A 19952-nucleotide genomic window follows, 5' to 3' on the forward strand; every position below is an offset into this window, starting at 1 on the left:
GACATGTGTCAGGCAGAGAAAATTGATTTCAGCCTATAAAAAAATAAGTTCAACATTACTTTATGCTGCGTAAATCTCCGTTAGGAGGATACCGTGTAAAAACAAAAAAAGTTTTATTTATGGGATTTCTACAAATTCATTATATTAATATTTGTATATTAAGGAAAGTTTCTCCGTATTTTCCATATTTTATTTACTATAATTTCTTTGTTCAAAAATCTTCAAGAACTTAATCAGTGAACTTGAATAACTAACAATCAGACGTATGAATATTTTATTTTGCTAAATCTTAAGTTTTCATTAACTTTAAGTAAAGTGCAATGCAAGTTGCAATGTAAAACTTTGAAAAAACCTATAAATATTATATGTATATCCATATTAGAACTATTAAATCTTGCGTGATATTTTATATTTATTAAACACAAATTATAATTTTGCTGTACCAAGAATTTGTTATAAAAATTTCGCTTAAAAATAAGATTTTGTATATAAATCGGCGGTCGTAGTACTTATGTTAAAGCTTCTAAATCGTGATATAATACTTCATTTTTTTTTATCCTGACAGATACAGTTCAAATATTATTTTTATAAATAGACTACCAAATATATATAACAGACTCACATTATATATTTTTTCATACATTCGTATACCCGGTTTAGATATGTTTTCCATCGGGGAAAAACTTCAAATAAATTCAAACACAACCTTTTCTATGTATAAATCTTTACTTATGTACTTCATTATTTATATTTTTTTCGACAATCCAACTTATTTGTAAAAATTATCAAATGCGTAAAGCCCAAAAGCCAAGCAAAACTAATGAAAGTTTCAATTATTAATTATACTACATATTCGAATTGTTCGAAAGAAAAACAGTTACACGAGAAACATTAGTGATTCAGTTCAGTTTGATATAACAATGAACTTTGCATGTTAACAACTTCGCAATTCGAATTGCAATCTTGTTGATGTAACAATTATTTAATAATGTACCTGTAATTTCCAATTTCTGTCTAGTGTTGTGAGATCTGGATTATTCATATCCGTCAGTATGAAATTATGTTTATAGAATGCTTTAACCAAGATACACAGTAAATAAATGAAATAACAACTTGATACTATTCTTTCATGTTGGTATAAAAGTTTTAACAAGGTAAGGATGTTTTTGTTTTTTTTCTGTGTGCAACTTAAAGCAAATACTTTTTCTTTCTTACATTTCTTTTTTCTAATAGAAGCCTAAAAGAACATGCTCGTAAAGTGGCGAAGACTGTTCTGACCCCTCAATTGTGTAGCAATTGACAACAAGAACAAAAGACAGCTCCTTACTTCCTGGTAAGCCTGTCTATAGCTGTGTAATAAGTTAAGAAAATATATAAGGCGTAAGATATTTTTTAACATTGGATTGATCTTTTGGCGTACGTAGTTCATATAACGCAGAACGAAAGTGTGTTAAATAATTAATTGAACCAGGTTTATTACAATTAATTATTTTCTTTGCATACAACTTTCTTATTTTCGTAGAAGTGTTTGGAGGTAATATGGAATATTATATAGATGAACAATACGAGTAATTTTATTTTAATCATGGTTTATACCAGAATATTATTTCAAAGTAGAACTATTATTGTGTCTATTATAATTATTACGTACAATTTTTTTCTGTGAAACCGGAATAGCGCTAGATATTTGGTTAGATTAAAATTGGAAATGTTTACTAAAGAATGCCCAATGTAGCTGTCACAACGTGAATTGATGTGACAGCAGTTGTTATTCTATCGATTGACTTTATACATTTAAGTAATTTAATTTATTATAAGGTTGCTTACTTTGATGTGCTATGACAGAAATATGTGTTCAATTGATTCCAACTTCGTTCCGGAAGTAGAAACTAGAGTAGTAGTCTCAAAGCGCTGAAGTCTAACTAGCTTCTAAAAGATTTCAACAAAGCAGACGTCTATTCTTCAGAGTCATCAGACATAGGCTTTGAATTTTTTTTAATCAGATAAATAAAATATACAATACAAATAAATTATAAACGTTTTTAATCATTATCATACATAACTTTACAGTCTAAAACAACTCGGTCTAAACTACCTTCGATAACTCGTAATATAATATACTTAGGACATCTACAACACAACTTAGGTATTATAATACCGGTACGATTCTGGATAGCTGGAAGGACCAAAATGTACGGTTCCTGGGTTTTATAATAGAAGATTATTATATATGATAATAGGGATTAAATAATAGAAAATTTTTGTTACACTCTATATTAACCACTTGTGTACAATAGAACAAAAGCGAAAGAATGACATGTTAATTGCTATGCAACGAATAAATGCAGAGTAGCAGTTGAAGAGAGTGCCTGCGTTTGGCTATACTCTTGGGACGTAACACCGACGACCTAGGAAGTCGTCTCGCTTATGAAACTACGAAAGCCTGAGTAAGCAAAACGTACAGCCTTGGTTTATACAATACCACTGTTATAAATGTCAAATAAGAATCTCAATTACACTATTAAACATAAATTAAGATGTTCTATTGAAAATGAATACACGAATTTTCGCTTTAACTTTAGCTCCGTTGAGATTTAAAAAATAATAGTAAAACGTTTCAGGCACACTCTGTCAATAAATACTATTTGGATTAGCGCGATTAGGATAACTTCGTCTCCCAATAAAATGGAATATTGTAACATTACAATTTAAGATTAAATATATAAACAACAAAGTTAGCAAGACTAGTTGCTAGCAAATAGGTCGGAACTTTGTTACGTCGTAATATAATTTTTTACTTCGTCTACCTTTTTAGTAGCTACACTTTATACAAAGATATGGAACATTTTGCTATCTTATAGATAGTGTTCGCTTTTCCATAATAAAACCTAAGTACTAGGAACAAAAATAACATATACTCGAATAAATCCAGCCGTCTTCAAATTTTGCGCTTTGCGATTAATTTTATTTATATACACTATTTATTGATTTGTGAATCACTTGATTTCAACAAACATACGTTTTACTTTATCTGCGGTTCCTTCGGAAGCGAAATCTTGAACTGTAGAAGCACGATGAGGTATATGGCAATCATGCTGATAGCCTGAAAATAATGTTTGTACGAGGGATTATAGGTACTCATCGACCAGCAGGCTCGTTTGCTCCTACATAAAAAGTAACAAACTCCAACCACTACGTGAAACAATCGTAAACTTTTAAATCTCAGCTGGCAGGTACCAACCTGAAAGAATTGTTGTTTCGCCGCTAATCAAACCCGAGACATGGTTATACGTCGTAGAAGGTTATCCACTAAGATGAGGTTTTATTCTGTTATGACGTGTACAAGGACAAAGTTATATTAAATGCTATTGTGTCCTTAAATTCATTTTATTTTCGTTCTCATATATTGAAAGACCCAATATCAAGCTCTGGCCTCCAACCAATAATACAACAAATCAAATAATGAAATATACCGAAGTAAGTAGTTCCCGGTTGACATGAGCGTATCCCTTTAAACTCACTACGGCCGGATTCATCTCAATAGCTTGAATGAAGTGATCGATCTGTGGATTATCGTAAATTGCATTTGAGATAATTATTGCGTAAATTTTTCATTTTGAATGTTGCATCCAAAATATAAAATTAATATAAGCTTAAATTCTAAAAAGAATTAAGATTGTGACTGACCAACGAATTGGGAAAAAATGCGTGTTAAGTTTAAGATTAACTATGGAAATACTATCTCTACATATTTCATGTGATTTTATACTTAACAAAGCCTTTATATAAAATATATTTAATTCATAATAATAAAACATTGTAATATGAGTTATATGAATATGCTATACATATAACTCATATTACATTCCTATTATACACTACGCTTTACTTACCTTTTTGCTATACACGCATATTCAAGTATTGACTTAATTATAACTTATTTTTCTTCTCAAAATGCAATTTCAATTGAATCGTCTACGAGAAAAAATTACATTATCTCTATTGACCCGCTTATGTCCGTTTCAGTGATGGAAATGTGTCCATTACAGTATTTACTTTCTATTATTATAAAAATACATTTATATCGTACTAACGCAAATTTTAACATTGAGATTGTTTTCCCTTATAAATAAAAAACTAAAAACGTAGTATTTAGTGCTCTTCCGTCTCTTATAAACTATGTTTTCTTTTTATCAGTCTAATTGCATCGTTTTTGCTTTAGGTTTAACTAAACGACTAAAACTTATACTAAAGATGAAACGGAAAGTTATTTTTTTATGAATTAAATCTTAAGTTTAATAAATTCAATACCTCTTTTTGTGTAGGTCTGTCCACAGACAAGACATCAATTGACAAAAGTGTGTCCTGGACACCAGCTGCGACCTAAAAACAAAAGAAGAGAGCCGAGCATAGAGTTATTACGCGATATTAAAATAATTTTCTGGCTTAAACAACAATGTGGTACCTTTAGCGTAGATTTGTGTGAGCAGTCTGCGAATATGAACAGCAACGTAGAACAATAAGCCGCATCAACGAATAAACCCATTTCCTTGAACGTAAAACCAAAACCGTGGTCTACAATCTCTGACAGTGCACCGTATATCGCTATGGTTATGTTGAAAAACCTGTAAAGTTTGTTATATATTTATTACCGGAGGCAAACGGGCAAGAGGCTCACCTAATATTAAGTGACACTCCCACTGCCAGAAGGCTCGCAAGTTTTTGACCCTAAAGACCCTAAGTCAAAATGTAATGTTTTTAACTAAGAAAATCATACTTAGCGTTTGCCTTAAAACGCAAATGTTTAACTGTAAGTATTGAATGTGCTAGATTTTAGTTTAGCAGACTAATCTGCCGTGAACGCAAAACGATATTTTTATGTGTCCTGCCGCGACAGCTTGTACGCATTTAGTATCTTAGCACAAATATTTTAATCATTTTCTATATTGGCTATTCCTAAATAATTAACTTACATAAAGAGGCAATATGTTGAATAAGTTCGTGCGTAAGCGTTGCCAAGGGATTGTAGGAGTTCTGACAAATTCAGCCACAAGTAACGATAGCTTGATATTAGGTGAGCTGTACATTCTAAGCTCACATCCTAGAAAATATATTATTAGGTGATAAAATAACTAACCAACATTGCGTCATCTGTTATGATTTTCTAATAAAAAGTGTGATGAGATAACTGCCCTAAAATCCTGAAAAACAGCGAAATCTACTTATTGAAACGACCAATAGATATATTCACTTGACTTTTGTAGATAAAAAACTAAAACTTCAAGTATATTTTATATAGAATACGGGGCAAACGGGAAGGAGGCTCACCTGATGTTATGTGATACCGCCACCCATGGACACTCCCAATGGCAAAGGACTCGCAAGTGCCTTGCCGGCCTTTTAATTTATATATGTATATATATTTGATAACCTTAAATGAATTTATATATATATTTATACGATTCACGAAATTACAGTGCTATGTTCTGAAAATAAATGATATAATACTGTAAATGAATATCGCTAACAATTAATCTCTTCTAGGCTCTGTACTCCTCAAAACTTCAGGTAAAATAGTATTTTCATAATAAAATGAGTTAGTCATTCCGACCCGCATATCAAAAGATAAAAGCAACTCATAAAATGGATTGATAAAATATAATATGAATATTAAAATTAACAATTCCAATCCAGAGTTTACTAATGAAGTAGATATTATGTATCGCTCAAAGAGAATCGTTTGAAAGTTTAGACAAACGGATCATTCTAATCGCATACGAATCCATTTGCATGTTTTCAATGGACTGTTTTTGTTGCACGGACAAAGGCTGATATTTTCTAACAACGAACTATTTTCATTTGTTCTATTTAATACTAACACAAATAACGCAGTTTTCAACGAGCCGTAGAGGGATTCGTGGCGGCCTAGTTTTGCATACACTATCAATGTGGTCTGTTTTTTTAATTAAATATAAATGTCGATTTATGATCTGTGCTACCCTGTTTGCAGGGTGTCCGGTTTGGAGTTTATGGCAATTTAAACATATCATATTTATTATTGTAATCTCAGGCCGTGAGGAATAATTCGTTTGTTGCATTCTGTGTCCATAGGATTTTGTAACTTCGAAAAAGTATATTTTAACATAAAAGATTTATGAAGACAGATTTATACAGACGATGGGGTAGCAAACATATCAGTTGCCGTTTTTCAAGTGTCCAGTCATTGTAGATCTTAGGTTTACATGATAGTGATATTTAAATACGGATTGTTTTAACTTACATCGTACTGGATAAACGAAGAACTGGACAAATGAAGCATTATGCAAACGAACATTGATTCATTAGGTAAACCAAAAAAAATTACCCGTCGAAAACACTCCGACAGACTCTGTGAAGCGGTTTTAATTCCTCGACAATTAATATACCAAAGTGCGCAATTCATATTTATCATTGTTATAATGTGGAAATAAGCGGCCGTGTGTCGCAATAGAAATCCTTCCAACAATGCACACAGACTCAGCAGGAAACAAACCGCTAATAACAGACATCCAACACTTATTATTACAATAGTCGTCTTCAAATTCGGGAATTGAAGGTTCTCTCCCGTAACGCGGTAATACCTTACCTGGAATAAACAAAATAATATACGCCTATCATGAAATTCCGTAGTTATGTTACAATGCCTCAAGCGTAAACGCGATATTTAATTATGTTGAAATTTGTACACAAAGGTCCTTGTTTCTCGAAGTTTCCCGAATAATCCGATGTCGACATTTCCAATACGAGTTTTCCGATTTAATAGTGCTTGCCTATAAAGGTTCTGTTTGGTTTTCATATTCCGCGACTCATGACTAAATTTACTAATAAAATTATATAGCGACCAGACAAATGTGTTTATATAGAATTTCCGTTTCAACATACACTGTGATATATCTTATTGGAATGGAAGCTACACATCTCTGTGGGCATTTTATTGATTACTATTTATGGATAAGTGACTAGACTTTGCCCCTAATACGCATATTTATAAACAATAAGGCGCGTTATTTAAGGAGTGTAAGTATATTACTTCGTAGCCCAATCGTAAATATAATTCTTAGCTACAATTCACAGCATAATATGAAAACTTTTTCACGAAATATTAGTAGTATAGTATTAGACTAAACAACTATTTTATAATATAACCAAAGTATTCAAATGTACTATGGGACTGCGTTTAATAATTTACAAGTGTTATAAAGATTTCTTTACTTGGAATTTCCCCCAGCTGGTCTTATAAATAGCAACTTGGTTCGCCACCCCCCAACCGACGAAGGGTATCCAAAAATGCGGTACCAGAAATGCTACAAATATCACAGCGTAAATATAATCGTCGAACTTTCTAATGGACCTTAATATCATCACTCTTTCGTATCCAACAAATAGGACAACCACTGTAGCTATAATATAAAAGCAAATCGCGTAGGCCGTGGCTCTGGACCTCCAGCTAAATGTTATCGTTCCTGTAAACAAAATATTTGTTACTTTAATTTGAAAGGTCAACATATTGTTCTGTTCTCTGTAGTCGTTAATGATGTTGTGAGCGCAGATAAATAAAGTAGATTTAGATTTTTTTTTTTAATATTTACAATTTATTTAAACATTATTATATAATGTAAAAATATATGTACTGACCAATGTCTTGGTGTTTATAATAAAATTCATTATATTTATAGGTTGTTATATCTACTAAGAACACATAGGTACATCTATACACATTTATTAGTGTATTTAAATAAACTATAATCGCGATTTTCGCCTACATAAACACGGAAAGAGAATAATAATCATAGATCACAAACAAATACCTAGGCTTATACAACATTTCGTAAAGTAATAATTAAATTAGGTCACCTGGTCGGGAACGCGTTATTGGCATAACAGCAAGAGCTCTGAACAGCACCAGTAATAGCTTATGATCCCGGTAGAACTGATCATGAATCTCACAAGTATCCGAGTCCTGGGACGAAAGCATATAACGTTGTTCACGTTCCTACGAGAAAATATTTTGGTTACTTTGTTGGTTAGCTAGTTAATAGTATGGAATAATAGATTTGACGTTGGAACGATCATTTCTAGTGCATTGACATTTTTATAAGATACAAACCTTTTTCGGCTTACAAGCTCGTAAATATTTACGCAAGTTCTCCGGTCACGCTCGCTATGCTAACCAATATGGCGCAAAGGTAAAAACTATAATTTAAATAAAACGTGAAACAGTATAATGTTTCATCTTAAAACTCATGTATACAATAAATAACTTACATAATCCCTTTGAGACTTTTCATAAACATCGCGATGTTTCTTAACGCATTCCATATCCTTTTGTAATAAAGAATTATTAATTCCCTCATCGAAAAGGTGGTCCGGAATCATATTGCATACTACCTTTTCAGTGGTTTTCCGACAAATGATGTTTGTAAGTTAGATTAACAACGTAAAATTAATGGAAGTCGTTAAAACGTAGTTTACAAAGAAGGTAAACAGAAAGTGGAAATTTAGGCGCGTGGTTCATTAAAATTTGAGGCAAATGATCGTTGTCGTGAATTTAAAATAGATCGTGACCTTGTAAATGTTTACAGTAGAAACTTCAAACAAATTATTTTATATAATAGATGTTGATTGCTTTTTAATAACAGGCTTTTGTTCAATTTCAAATGTCATGCTCGACGATAAAAGAATTGGAATAATATAGATCTTATGTTTTGTTAGAATATGTTTTACTCCTAAAATGCCAGCGTCTAAAAATAATAAATATCCAAATAGCCAAGTTTAATAAACTGAAGGAACTTACTTTGTACACCTTAAAATGTATAAAGTTATGCCCAAAAATCAACATACATAAATGAATTGACGCATTAGTCACCGTTTCGACAAAAACCAGAGATTAAAGGCGTTTAAATTTGTAAAAAACTACAAAAGTACAGATCATTCTTCGTTGCAATTAGGATTCGACTTGACTGTTCTCTATAACTTGTATGGTTATAATGTTGATATTTGTTGAATGTTTAAATTAAAAAATGTGTTGAATGTTAATTCGTGACTAATCACCATATGAAATGTGGAATGAACACCACTAGCAAATACTCCAATACTCTGTGATAGTGTTACATTGATGATTGATTGATGGATTAATTATTATAGATTAGCAATAGGGAAAAAAACGGGATATCTCTTGCAACTCCATAATGCGCAAATTCGGACCTACATGGATAACTGTTCTCACCTCTGGGCGGGAACTTTTTGGAACCAGCTCCTTCCTTTCAACATAACGATTCTAATAGTCGACGACCACCGTTGTCACTTCCTGAGCGGCTTGATCGCTTGGCGTTGCGTCAAGTTGTGGGCTCTCTGCACCTTCCACCGCATTTACCATGGAACGCTCCATGGTAAATGCTTGGTTGGTTGGTTAGATAGTTAGTTGGTCGATAAGAGGTTGTTCGGACCTGCTGCTCAGTTTTATCATCGAACATCGAGGCAGAATACGAAATTCCGCTCGTATTTCGCACACCACCACATGTGAAACCAGCTGACCACTGAAGTATTTCGTACCAATTCGACTTAGGGTCCTTCAAGAAAAGAGCGTACTAATTCTTAAAAGTTCGGCAACGCACTAGCTTTCTACCAATGTATGTCCATGGGCGACGGTAACACTTAGGTCAGGTGGGCCTCCTGCCCGTTGGCGACCCAAAATGGCGATTTGGATGGAATTGAACCGACACCTATCTCCCATCCCTATCAACGGCTACAATCACTGCGATTGAGTCATAACCTGAAACGAACTTCTCGATCTTAGCCACCGAGTCCTTTGGAAGAGGTGGTCTGGTGAGAGTGGTCCAGAATCCTTAATTTGCTGGAAATTAAATAATAATAATCAATGGCGCTACAACCTTTTTAGGTGTGGGCCTCAGATTTTTGTATCTGTTTCATGATCGTTTGTGAATTGAATAGGCAAGTAGATGATCAGCCTTCTGTCCGTCGAATTTTTGGGTCTAAGGCAAGCCGGTTTCCTCACGATCTTTTCCTTCACCGTTCGAGCTAATGTTAAATGCGCACATAGAAAGAATATCCATTGGTGCACAGCCGGGGATCGAACCTACGACCTCAGGGATGAGAGTCGCACGCTGAAGCCACTAGGCCAACACTGCTCCACTGGAAATTATCTCCGGAAAATATTGGTATGAAAACCTTAGCGCGTAATATTGTTCATAAAAGATATGTTACACAGATTTATAATTCTCGTCAATTTCATGGTAGTATCTGTACCGTAGGCGAGTTTCGACCATGAGTTGGCGAATATTAGTGTTCATTGTAAGCTTGGGTTAGAAGTAATAACACAAAAGTTGTTTAAACATTTTAATGATTATACAAATTATAATAATATATCACCAGTTCTTCTTATATGAAGCTTAACTATAAATACTACCCTTCGACCCCCATGGGAGTAGATTTTTTTTTAATAATATATACCAGCAAGGCCAATATTTTTCTGGCTTTAAAAAGATAATAACCACATTACACCAGCTACCAGATAGCCTATTTCTATGGGGACAAATGTCTCCATCATAAAGACCTTAGTACAAACTATATGTTCAAACATATGATCTTTTCATACAATTATAGTTTACAATACTAATTATTTTAACAATGCATGTTCGCATGTAAATATAAAATAAGTCCATAAAATGGTTTAAATTTTCTCATACAGAAATGTATCAAAAAATTTTTTTATTAGAATTTACCTATTGCTGGTGTACACCTACTGGCCTTAAAACATATTTTTAAATTAGTGAAATATTTCTTCAATTTTTTTTCGGGCAGCCCTAAAAAATCTGGACGGATGGATTTTAAGGATTTGTGTCTTAGATTAAAATCATAACATTTCTTAACACTTAGCCATTTAGTAAAGTTTTCAAGTTTATGACCTTCCTTAAATTAGTTAAATAATCAGGTATATAATATAAATTTTACTTGCCGACTCTAAGTATAGATTTATAAGCATTTAGAATAAATATATTTGCTACAATACATTAACTTGACTTCAATTTCGCGAGCTGCGCCATAATTTCCTTGTCCGCATCAGTTGTCGATTCACCAACTTTATTTCTAGATACAGATGGTGCATTTGCCATCTGAAAAAAATTTATGAAAATTGTGTTATAATTAAGAAGATAACTAAACTATCAGATTACCTCGTGCTTGCTGTGACTGAACGTCGGGAGAGGTGTAAAATCATTATAAATAATTTTATATTTTTGTAAAAACCTTTAGAAAAAAGCTTTCTTGTACTTCAATTGATTTTAGTAGGAAATTACAGTATTTTTCTAGAAAAGGTTGTGGTGTTATTTTATTTTATAATTAAAATTATTTTATGACAAGAATTATATGTGTAATACTGCACTTCCCTAATAAGCAACAAAATTGCTTGTGCAGTTTTCAGATTAATTAGTGAAATGTATGTTCATAACTTTCCTATTTGCAAAGAGGTGTAAATAAATAAAATACATATCAAGATAGTCAAAATCGTTTTCGACGACATCGTTTAGAACAACATCCCGTTTGTTGTTATATTGACCAAAATCAAAGATCCCGGCTGAATTCTATTGTATTAGGAACTTAATAACAATGTCAGCAGCTGGTACGACTATCGGTTTTTACTACCAAAAAAACCAAAGCCTTTGATATCGTTATAATATATATTGACTGTATATAATTTAAATTTATACATACCTTGCCACTGACTTCAATACCAATCTCATCAAGAACTTGATTAATAATTCCTTCGGTTTCTTCCTCATCGCCTGATTCATTCATTATATCATCCATTGTTTCTGATACTAAAAAAACAATACATTTTGTTAACAAACTGCTATTTAAAGTGTAAATAAACCTGGTTAGATAGCCTTCACTTTCTATAAACTAAAACTACCGTTAAACTGAACTACAGACTTTATAGAAGAGTAACAATGTAATATGACTTACTCATCTCATCAGTCATTTCCATTTTAGCATTGGCATGCTTGAAAGCCTCCATATTTTTGGCAATTTGTTGTGGATTCATTATCTTATTCATACTTCCCATAGTTTTAGCTGTTGTTCCCATAGCACCAGCAATTGCAACATTTGCACCCATAGCTTTATTGTGGATTTGTACACTGGATATCTGAAAAGATTATAAATAAATAATTTCAGAATATGTTAAAGAAATATTTACACAATATTAAGCTTATTGTTAAAAAAGGACTGTGATAATAATTTATGTAGACAAACACAATATTGTAAATTCAATGTAAACCAGTAAAATTTATAATAAATAATTATATATTTTGCTTCATTTTAATATTCTTACATAAATACCTTGCTACTAGCTGAATATAGCCTAGTCTTTTGATTTCGCAATTGTACTAGTTGTTTTGCTAAAATTTTACAACCAGCATTATTACCTTCCTTAGCCATTTTCTTTATATCCATTTCCTGAAACAGATTGTTATAAAGTTGTCTTAAAAGTAGATTGAAACATATAAATATAATAAAACATACATTTATTAATGGATGTACAGAATGATGAATTTAAATAGCTATGAAATTATTTGATTCATTATCAGGAGGCGCAGAAACTATAAGTAACCAACATTGTTGTTGACTTGAGGACATATGATAAGTCATAGTATTGTTTATGAATGTACTTTTCTCACCAATTTTTTCTCTTCCCTTTCAAGAGCAGCTTTATCTCTATCCAGATCTCTGCTTGCCTTTCGGAGTTCACGATCATTTTCCCTCTGTTGTTCTGAAAATGTTTTATATTCATTGTTATGACGTAATACTGTATTGTTGTAAACTGAAAAATTTGGTTACTAGTATGATGTATTTACCTTTTATTGTTGGTGGTTTCTTAAAGAAATTCATAATGTTTTTTTTAATATTTAATTCGTTTCACAATTGAATATAACTTCAGATATTTCTTGCTCACATTAGTTATAATTATTTTAAAACCATAAGCAGTTTCTTGATATAAATAAAAGTATAACGAAATTTATGGTTTATTTTTTATTAGAATGAATCATTTGGGTAATCACAAATTAATCACTTTCCACTTAACAAAATATAACGACTGATGACAATCGCACAAACTAACTAAATCTGACATTTTACAAAGAACGTATTGTCTTGACATTTGATTTGACAATTGTAAGAGACTAGCATCGGCATCGGAAAAAATTGATTTAAATTGATACTTTTTTTTACCGATTTGGAAAAAGCTGAAAAACAAGATAACTCAAAAATGGTACACTTTTGCATAGTCACCCCTGAGCACCTCAAAACGAGAATACCAATAAAACTAATACCTTACAATTACATACCTTTTATGCATTTCTTCTAGAACGTCTGGCAGATGAGAAGGCAAATGTGGCAACATTTTACCATACAGTCGAAATGCCACTGACTACCGACATAATTAAAAAGTTACTCATATATGAAGAAACATCAATTCCGTTGGTAACAAAATTAAATACATACTATAATAATGAATGATTAACCAATTTTTAATAAGTCTATAACTCATGTAGTATATAACCTATGTCAAAAACATATTTGATTTGATGTACGAGTCACAGTTGAGGGCAAGATTTTAAAAGGGTATCGAGAAAATCATTATAATTTTTCACAGATTAAAACATTTCATTTATTTATTTTAGTAGACTTTTTTAATTTGGATTTTGGATCGTGTGCAATGCTTATACTTACTATATTTAAAAGCTTCTAAGCGATTTCACCGTTGCAAAGTAATTATTTTTTAATATTTATTATGTTTTTTTAAAGTGATAAATAAAAAACAAAAATCTATATACAGTAAAACATTTATTCCGAAAAAGTCGAAATATTAATTCAGTCACTTCATTTTTATTACAATTTCGCGTCAACGATTGTAATTTTCTAAAACAAACATAAAAAGACAGACACAGATAAGACAAACTACATAAGTATAAATAAAAATTAACTAATTAATGTAGATGCGATGGAAATAAATTAAGTCTAACATGTATATGAATAATGTCAATGGCTAAAAAGGATTTAAACGGCTTTATTACGGGACTTGGACGGAAATTGATTAAATAATTAACTATACTCAGAGTCTATTAAATATTGAATATAATGCAAATTTATCACAAAATTTATTAAAATTTGACTAACATAGGAGCCTATATAAAAGCTTAAAACGGCTCAAACTCTGTAATGAACGACTCTGAGTACTGATTAAATCACCAGGACCAATTGGGAGTGAATGTTCCGAAATTCCATACATCGGGTAAACCTTCGTGGGGATCATTTTCAAAATCGCTTTGGGACCATTGAAAAGGTTTTATAACATCTTTATTAAGTATTTTGAGGTTTTCCTCTTCCTCCTCTAAACGTCTTTGCTTAACCAAGTTCCTTATTTCAATGCCGTTAAGGACTGAGACGTCGTCAAACTTGTCAGTGTATATGGAGGCGATGTTTCCCTTGTTGACGGGTACTTGAGTGTTATTTGGTTCGGTGAAGGGTGGACCAGATATGGCGATGAGTTCTAATGTACCGTTCTTTGTGTTACCTGTAATAAAAAAAAATATTAATTTTACCGTCACTTAATTTTTTTTATTTTGGTGGTACTTTGACTTATAAACATCTGACCGGTTAAGGCCAGCGTGGGTATTCTGTAACTTCTAATAGTGATAGCGAACTCCAGTTTGGACTTCAATATTAAATTCGCTACTATAGAAAGAACTGTATAGAAAGCTGAATGACTTGGAAATTACAGAGTACCGCCGCTGACATTAACAAAAGCCTAAAGGAAGTATCTTCTGTGAGAAATATATTTATAAATTGTCATTATCATTAAATAATTACTATTAGAACTGAAGTATTGTCCAGAAATTACGATTAAATTTCCTGAATCTAAAATTTTTTGGAAACCTTTATAGAAAAAACATTACCAGTAACAACTTTCGTGTCAATGATTCCATACGATTGCTTGAAAAAGTCTCCTCTGACTCCGGGCACAGAATATCCAAACTCGTAAAGACATTTCTCATCACAATTCTCACTTTTAGATGTAATATTATTCAGACGCATCAATTTCAAAATGCTTTCTAAGGATGTAGCATTTTTGAACCCTCGTTTGAAGATAATTGCTCTGGGTGATTCTGATTCTGAGAACATGTGCCCGTAGAGTTCTTCCATCTTTGATAGTTGTGTTGTTTCTGCGATGTCCTGAAGACAATTATTAATTTTTATAGTTTTTTAACACAATAAAATATCGTTTTAAGTAATATATCGTATGTTATATACACTCAAATATATAGAGTCTTTCCTTCAACTTTAATTTTATACTTTTAGGAGTGGATACTTCGTACAAGTGCTAATTAAAGATTGAAGACGGCGCCTGGTGCTTTCCTCTCTAAAGAATACGTATCGCGATACAGCGAGCAAGTGCCAGCGTACGCTACTACGTACGTATGTATTGCCATGGGACCATCCTTTTTAAATCTGTTATAAGTTTTTCATTATTGTTAATATTACTTTGCAGAATAAATAAATACTGTATATTTGTATGTTGGAAATAAATATATACATATACACTTAAAACATACAAGATTTATGATTACTTCCAAAATTTGAAAAAATGTCTAACCAAGCGCAGGATTCGGGTCGTTAGTTTTAAAATAATAACAACTTTACTATAGAACTTTTGCTTTTTATTTAATATTGATCTGGCTATAGACAAAGTATTAAACTTTAGGATTAAGAAAGTATTACGCATAGGACGTTTCGAGACAACTGTATAAACAATATTGTTACGAAGACGGGTCGACTGCAATGTTTCTAGATTTTTCCACTGAGTACTTAGAGGACTTTTCAGCAGGCTGTAATATGATTTCTGACCGTTTCAGGAGAGGGTCAATCACATATTAGAAAATTGTAATTTTCATAATGTTACCCTAGTTTTCAGGAAGCTGAAACCTTTTTTCAGTCGGTTTCAGAACATGTGTAGTCGAGTGGTGCAGTTTTCAGGAGACCCGTTTTCAGGCGTTTTCAGGCCTAGGTATACCCCTTTGATGAAGGAATATTCTAGACCAAACTTTCTAGGTGTGAGACAAGGACGAAATGATACGAGAGAGAGAGAGAGAGAGAGACGATCAGAACTTTCTCGAAACTAGACTGAGCACTCTAGAACGCCGTACGACAAGGACGGAGCAACGTGCGAAAGAGACAAAGAGTGCGGACGTTCTAGAATTGTGCAATCGCTACTCAGTAGCAAGCCCGCCTAGAAAGTTCTCGAATATTGTTTAGAATTATTCCCAGGGATATATAAGCGAGCCGAAACGCGACTAGTCGCCTAAAGTTTTGAATGCGATAACAAGAACGAAACACCGAAGCGATAAAGTGAATACAAGTGATAAAGTACTGTGTGAAGAGTGCATAAGTGAAGTAATAAGTGATTGTTTTGTGTGTGTAATTAGTGCATCTCTGCGGTTAATTTGTGCCCATAAATTCCTCATTGATTTACCAAGAAATAAACCCTTGAATAAATCTACGGCATTTTCTATCCGATCCCCTAGCTCGTAACAATATTTTGGTCACGTGATCGTTTTAATGGTCGTAAGCTTTACTTTATGAACCTGAATAAAATATATTATTAACTACAATTTGCTTCATAATTTTTTTTTAATATAATATACTTAAATTACTTGCTTTTGCTTTACCAGATCTATAATATAAACGTGAATATATTTTACTTTATTTATACAACATTTTAAGCGCTTTTTAGCAAATTTGTTTAATCTGTGTTATCAATACAGATAACTATTTGATATGATGAATACAATTTAATGAAGTTGCGTAACTTATTAAAGATAATAAATTCAGGTTTAACGAATATGTAAAGATTTATTAACGTTTCAAAGCTTACTTTAAAATGCGGCAACCCATATGTAGCCAAGTACGTCCTCTCTAACAGCGCGTCCGAAAGATCAGCGGAATGCGTGCGTCCGGGAACTTGTTCGATCAGCCAGACGAGTCCCTTTGTGTGTCCTTTTCCAGGCCGGTGAAGGACTATGTGCCTTGTGTCACTGTCAATTATACACATAATACTTTATTGCACAGAGCACAATTTAAAAAAATCAAAAATATATAAGCCTTATTTTAACCATAATTATCATATATTTTAGAAAATACAGCGTGTAACATATACTGTAGATATTATATATGATGTGGTGAACTTTAATAAATAAATAAATAAACAAGAGTTAATTGCACCACAAATGTGGTTCATCTCCATAATAAATCGGATACACGGGATATGAAAACTTATTAATATTTTTTCAGAGTCGGTGAATATCCGAATAATTTCTATCGATCATCCAGATCGGTCCATAGTATAATTATGCTTAAACATACAAAAAAATAGTTGTCTGTGAAGTCGGTTTACGGACGATAGTTTAACGTGACAACGTCATAACAATACATTAACGAATTGATTGCATATTTAAGTCTTCAAGTGTAAGAGTACAATGAGCGAAACGGGACAGTGAACATAACGTGACAATAAGCGTAACGGGACAATAAGTCATGCTTTTTCATGCATGCAGCATTTATCCTTGTCACGTCAAAAACAGAAAAAAATTATTAAGAAGGACTATGATTTAGTTTAAGAAGGTTTAGTATAGCTGTGACGTCAATATAAAGGAATATAAGATACAGGTATCACTTATTCCACGTCAATAAATTTGAATCGGTAGGGATGCTCATCAGCAAAGAAGACCGAGAGTGTAGGCCGAGAGAAAAAACCGGCGTAAACTGTCGGTTTGCGCAGTACTCTAATGTAATTTAAATTTTTTTATATGAAAGTAATTCTTACTTGCTAACAATCTCTGTGACGACCTCCGTTTGATCTTGGTGCTCTACGGGTTCTTGTCTATGCAAATTGTCAAATCTATCATGGTCAACGACCAGCCACTGTTTGCAGCCAGTGCCTGAGTTGCTGGAAGCCAGCATATGGCTCCAGGTACTGACGTTTGTTGCAAGGTGATTGGCTGCCGATACCCGAGGACCAATAGGCAACTGTAATTCGATTAAAATTAATTATTTTTACTACGTCACAGTTTTGAATAAAAAATTTAATAGAGTTGATTTTACGTAAAATTAAACATAGATAAATATTATTAGAGCTTATATTTTAAAGATAAAGGAAACTCATTATAATTGTTTTTCTAATAATAGGAGGAAAACAAACAAATATATTTAGATTAAGGAATTTTGTTTGTAACCTGTAATCATACTATTACTATGTCGTGTTCTGTTCACGATGGTATGTTCACATTAATATGTTTACGTATATATTAATATTTAGTAAATATGTTTTATTTAATAAAACAAATCCAAAGGTACGCCTAAACTCATCATACAAAGTAATGCGCACTTTTAATGTTTTTTTTTGAGTTAACTTAACACAAAATTACTCTTATTTACTCGACAAGTATGCATTACTTCCTTAGTGGCTTTAGCGTGCGACTCTCATTCTGACCAATGCACTTTGTCTATGTGCGCATTACATTTTCTTATACAACAGGGGGCAAACGTACAAGAGGCCCACCCGATGCTAAGTAATACCGCCGCCCATGGACACGCGTAGCCGCCCTTTAAGAATTAGTACGCTCTTTTCTTGAACCTTAAGTCGAACTCGGTTTGGAAATAGAGAAATCTAAGACCTTAAAAGGTTTTTTTTAATTACTCAACAAAGTATGCAATATGACGCAACAGGAAACAATACAACAACTCACCTGTTCTGTAATGTTAACATCCTTCCACAGCTTGTTATTGTAATTCTTGATCGTCGTGCCGGCGATTGATAGTCTGTGGTTCGACCCTTTAATGACGTAGAACTCATCTTGGCTGGTGATAGATCCTGGATAACTTGAGAAGTCTATGGTCAACCCGGCTTTGTTGTCTTTGGTCATGCTTTGATAGTTTAACTTGTACCTCTTCATTATTCGTGTCATTGATGAATAACTGAAGAAGTCATTTAATTTAAGTAATATTATTTTATTTATTTATAAGTTTTTGAAAATTTATATATTATAAATAAAGAATTAAAAGACACAAGAAAATATGACGTCACAAATTTTACACACATACACATAAATTATATTAGTATTAATCACTAGCAAACAGGAAAAATCTAAAACGAAATAGAAACTTAACCAGGGACTTTTTAAATTTGTTTTAATTTTCTTTTTAATCATTTTAATGATTACTATGTAGGTTAAGAAAATTATTAATACTGTATATTCAGTATTGTCTTTTGTTAACATAGCTTTAACACATTATGAAAACACTTTTTAAACGGATTGAAGCTATGTATTATTATTATAAACTTATAATTATTTACATAATTATAAATTTAATTTTTTCCGACGTTTCGCGTGCTTTACAGCGAGCGTGGTCACGGTGACTGAAGACAAAAGGTGTTGAATGTCAAAACCGTACTGTATATTTGATTTTTATGATATAAATAGAAAATTAAGCCGCATTAAGAGCGTTATACACAAAAATTACGGTACAAGTGGGAAGATTGTTGAAAAATATATATCAATATTTTTAGTAATGTTAGTAACTTAGTTGCAAGAACGAGTCCTATTCCCTAGAGCATTGAAAGTAGCAGATAAGCGACGCATGGGTACGTATTTTTTTAGTTTTAGTATCTCTAGGATTACATAGAAAGGAAAATTTAGCAAGGTATATGAGTATTAAAGTTAAATTTTATACAAATGAATGTGGCTAATGAAGTCTCGTCGGAGTTTTAGGATCTAACTCGGATCAGCGAACCTCGTACGTTTAGTAGACCATGCAACTGTTTAATCGCAAAACTTTCTTAT

The 19952-nt window shown here is 32.3% G+C and overlaps 3 protein-coding genes across 7 annotated transcripts in view; all 3 read right to left on the reverse strand.

Annotated features, from left to right (window-relative positions):
- Positions 1-2207: 2207 nt before the first annotated feature.
- On the reverse strand, positions 2208-8689 carry LOC123709721 (gustatory and odorant receptor 22-like). 3 transcript variants are annotated; one of them, XM_045661243.1, is made up of 9 exons: positions 8305-8689; positions 7894-8032; positions 7252-7502; positions 6365-6625; positions 4974-5101; positions 4466-4625; positions 4312-4383; positions 3474-3563; positions 2208-3103 (listed from the first exon to the last, which is right to left on the reverse strand). In XM_045661243.1, the coding sequence occupies exons 1-9, from the start codon at positions 8413-8415 to the stop codon at positions 3023-3025; spliced, it is 1293 nt and encodes a 430-aa protein (XP_045517199.1). In that variant the 5' UTR covers positions 8416-8689; the 3' UTR covers positions 2208-3022. The 3 variants fall into 3 exon arrangements, with proteins under 3 accessions (XP_045517199.1, XP_045517198.1, XP_045517200.1); XM_045661242.1 differs by having other exon boundaries at positions 6281-6625; XM_045661244.1 differs by lacking the exon at positions 8305-8689 and adding an exon at positions 8147-8183 and having other exon boundaries at positions 6281-6625.
- A 1692-nt stretch (positions 8690-10381) lies between these two features.
- LOC123710391 (charged multivesicular body protein 2b-B) lies at positions 10382-13153 on the reverse strand. The gene is made up of 6 exons (XM_045662243.1): positions 12912-13153; positions 12735-12826; positions 12397-12513; positions 12022-12202; positions 11770-11876; positions 10382-11171 (listed from the first exon to the last, which is right to left on the reverse strand). The coding sequence occupies exons 1-6, from the start codon at positions 12943-12945 to the stop codon at positions 11070-11072; spliced, it is 633 nt and encodes a 210-aa protein (XP_045518199.1). The 5' UTR covers positions 12946-13153; the 3' UTR covers positions 10382-11069.
- A 727-nt stretch (positions 13154-13880) lies between these two features.
- Positions 13881-19952, reverse strand: part of LOC123709640 (putative phospholipase B-like lamina ancestor) — a 29495-nt gene continuing 23423 nt past the window's right edge. For all 3 annotated transcript variants that reach the window (XM_045661102.1, XM_045661104.1, XM_045661103.1), the window contains 5 exons: positions 18858-19086; positions 17936-18138; positions 16988-17147; positions 15012-15288; positions 13881-14629 (listed from right to left, as the gene is read on the reverse strand). In XM_045661102.1, the coding sequence (XP_045517058.1) occupies positions 14301-14629; positions 15012-15288; positions 16988-17147; positions 17936-18138; positions 18858-19086 (1198 nt within the window). In that variant the 3' untranslated portion in view covers positions 13881-14300. The remainder of the gene's footprint in view (positions 14630-15011; positions 15289-16987; positions 17148-17935; positions 18139-18857; positions 19087-19952) is intronic.

This window comes from Pieris brassicae, chromosome 5 (assembly GCF_905147105.1).
Source record: "Pieris brassicae chromosome 5, ilPieBrab1.1, whole genome shotgun sequence".
In the NCBI taxonomy this organism is placed as follows: Eukaryota; Metazoa; Arthropoda; class Insecta; order Lepidoptera; family Pieridae; genus Pieris; species Pieris brassicae.

Bases quoted from the DNA above. Each gene is read 5' to 3' on its own strand.
- LOC123709721 (XM_045661242.1), bottom strand. From the start codon at position 8,415: ATGATTCCGGACCACCTTTTCGATGAGGGAATTAATAATTCTTTATTA. The intron at 6,626-7,251 runs GTAAAGAAATCT...TGTTTATTCCAG, and splicing joins CCAGCTGGGGGAAATTCCAA to GTAAGGTATTACCGCGTTAC. The intron at 3,104-3,473 runs GTATATTTCATT...CATTATTTTCAG, and splicing joins ACCGGGAACTACTTACTTCG to GCTATCAGCATGATTGCCAT.
- LOC123710391 (XM_045662243.1), bottom strand. From the start codon at position 12,945: ATGAATTTCTTTAAGAAACCACCAACAATAAAAG. The intron at 12,827-12,911 runs GTAAATACATCA...AAACATTTTCAG, and splicing joins GAAACCACCAACAATAAAAG to AACAACAGAGGGAAAATGAT. The intron at 11,172-11,769 runs GTATGTATAAAT...AATTTTTTTCAG, and splicing joins GTATTGAAGTCAGTGGCAAG to ATGGCAAATGCACCATCTGT.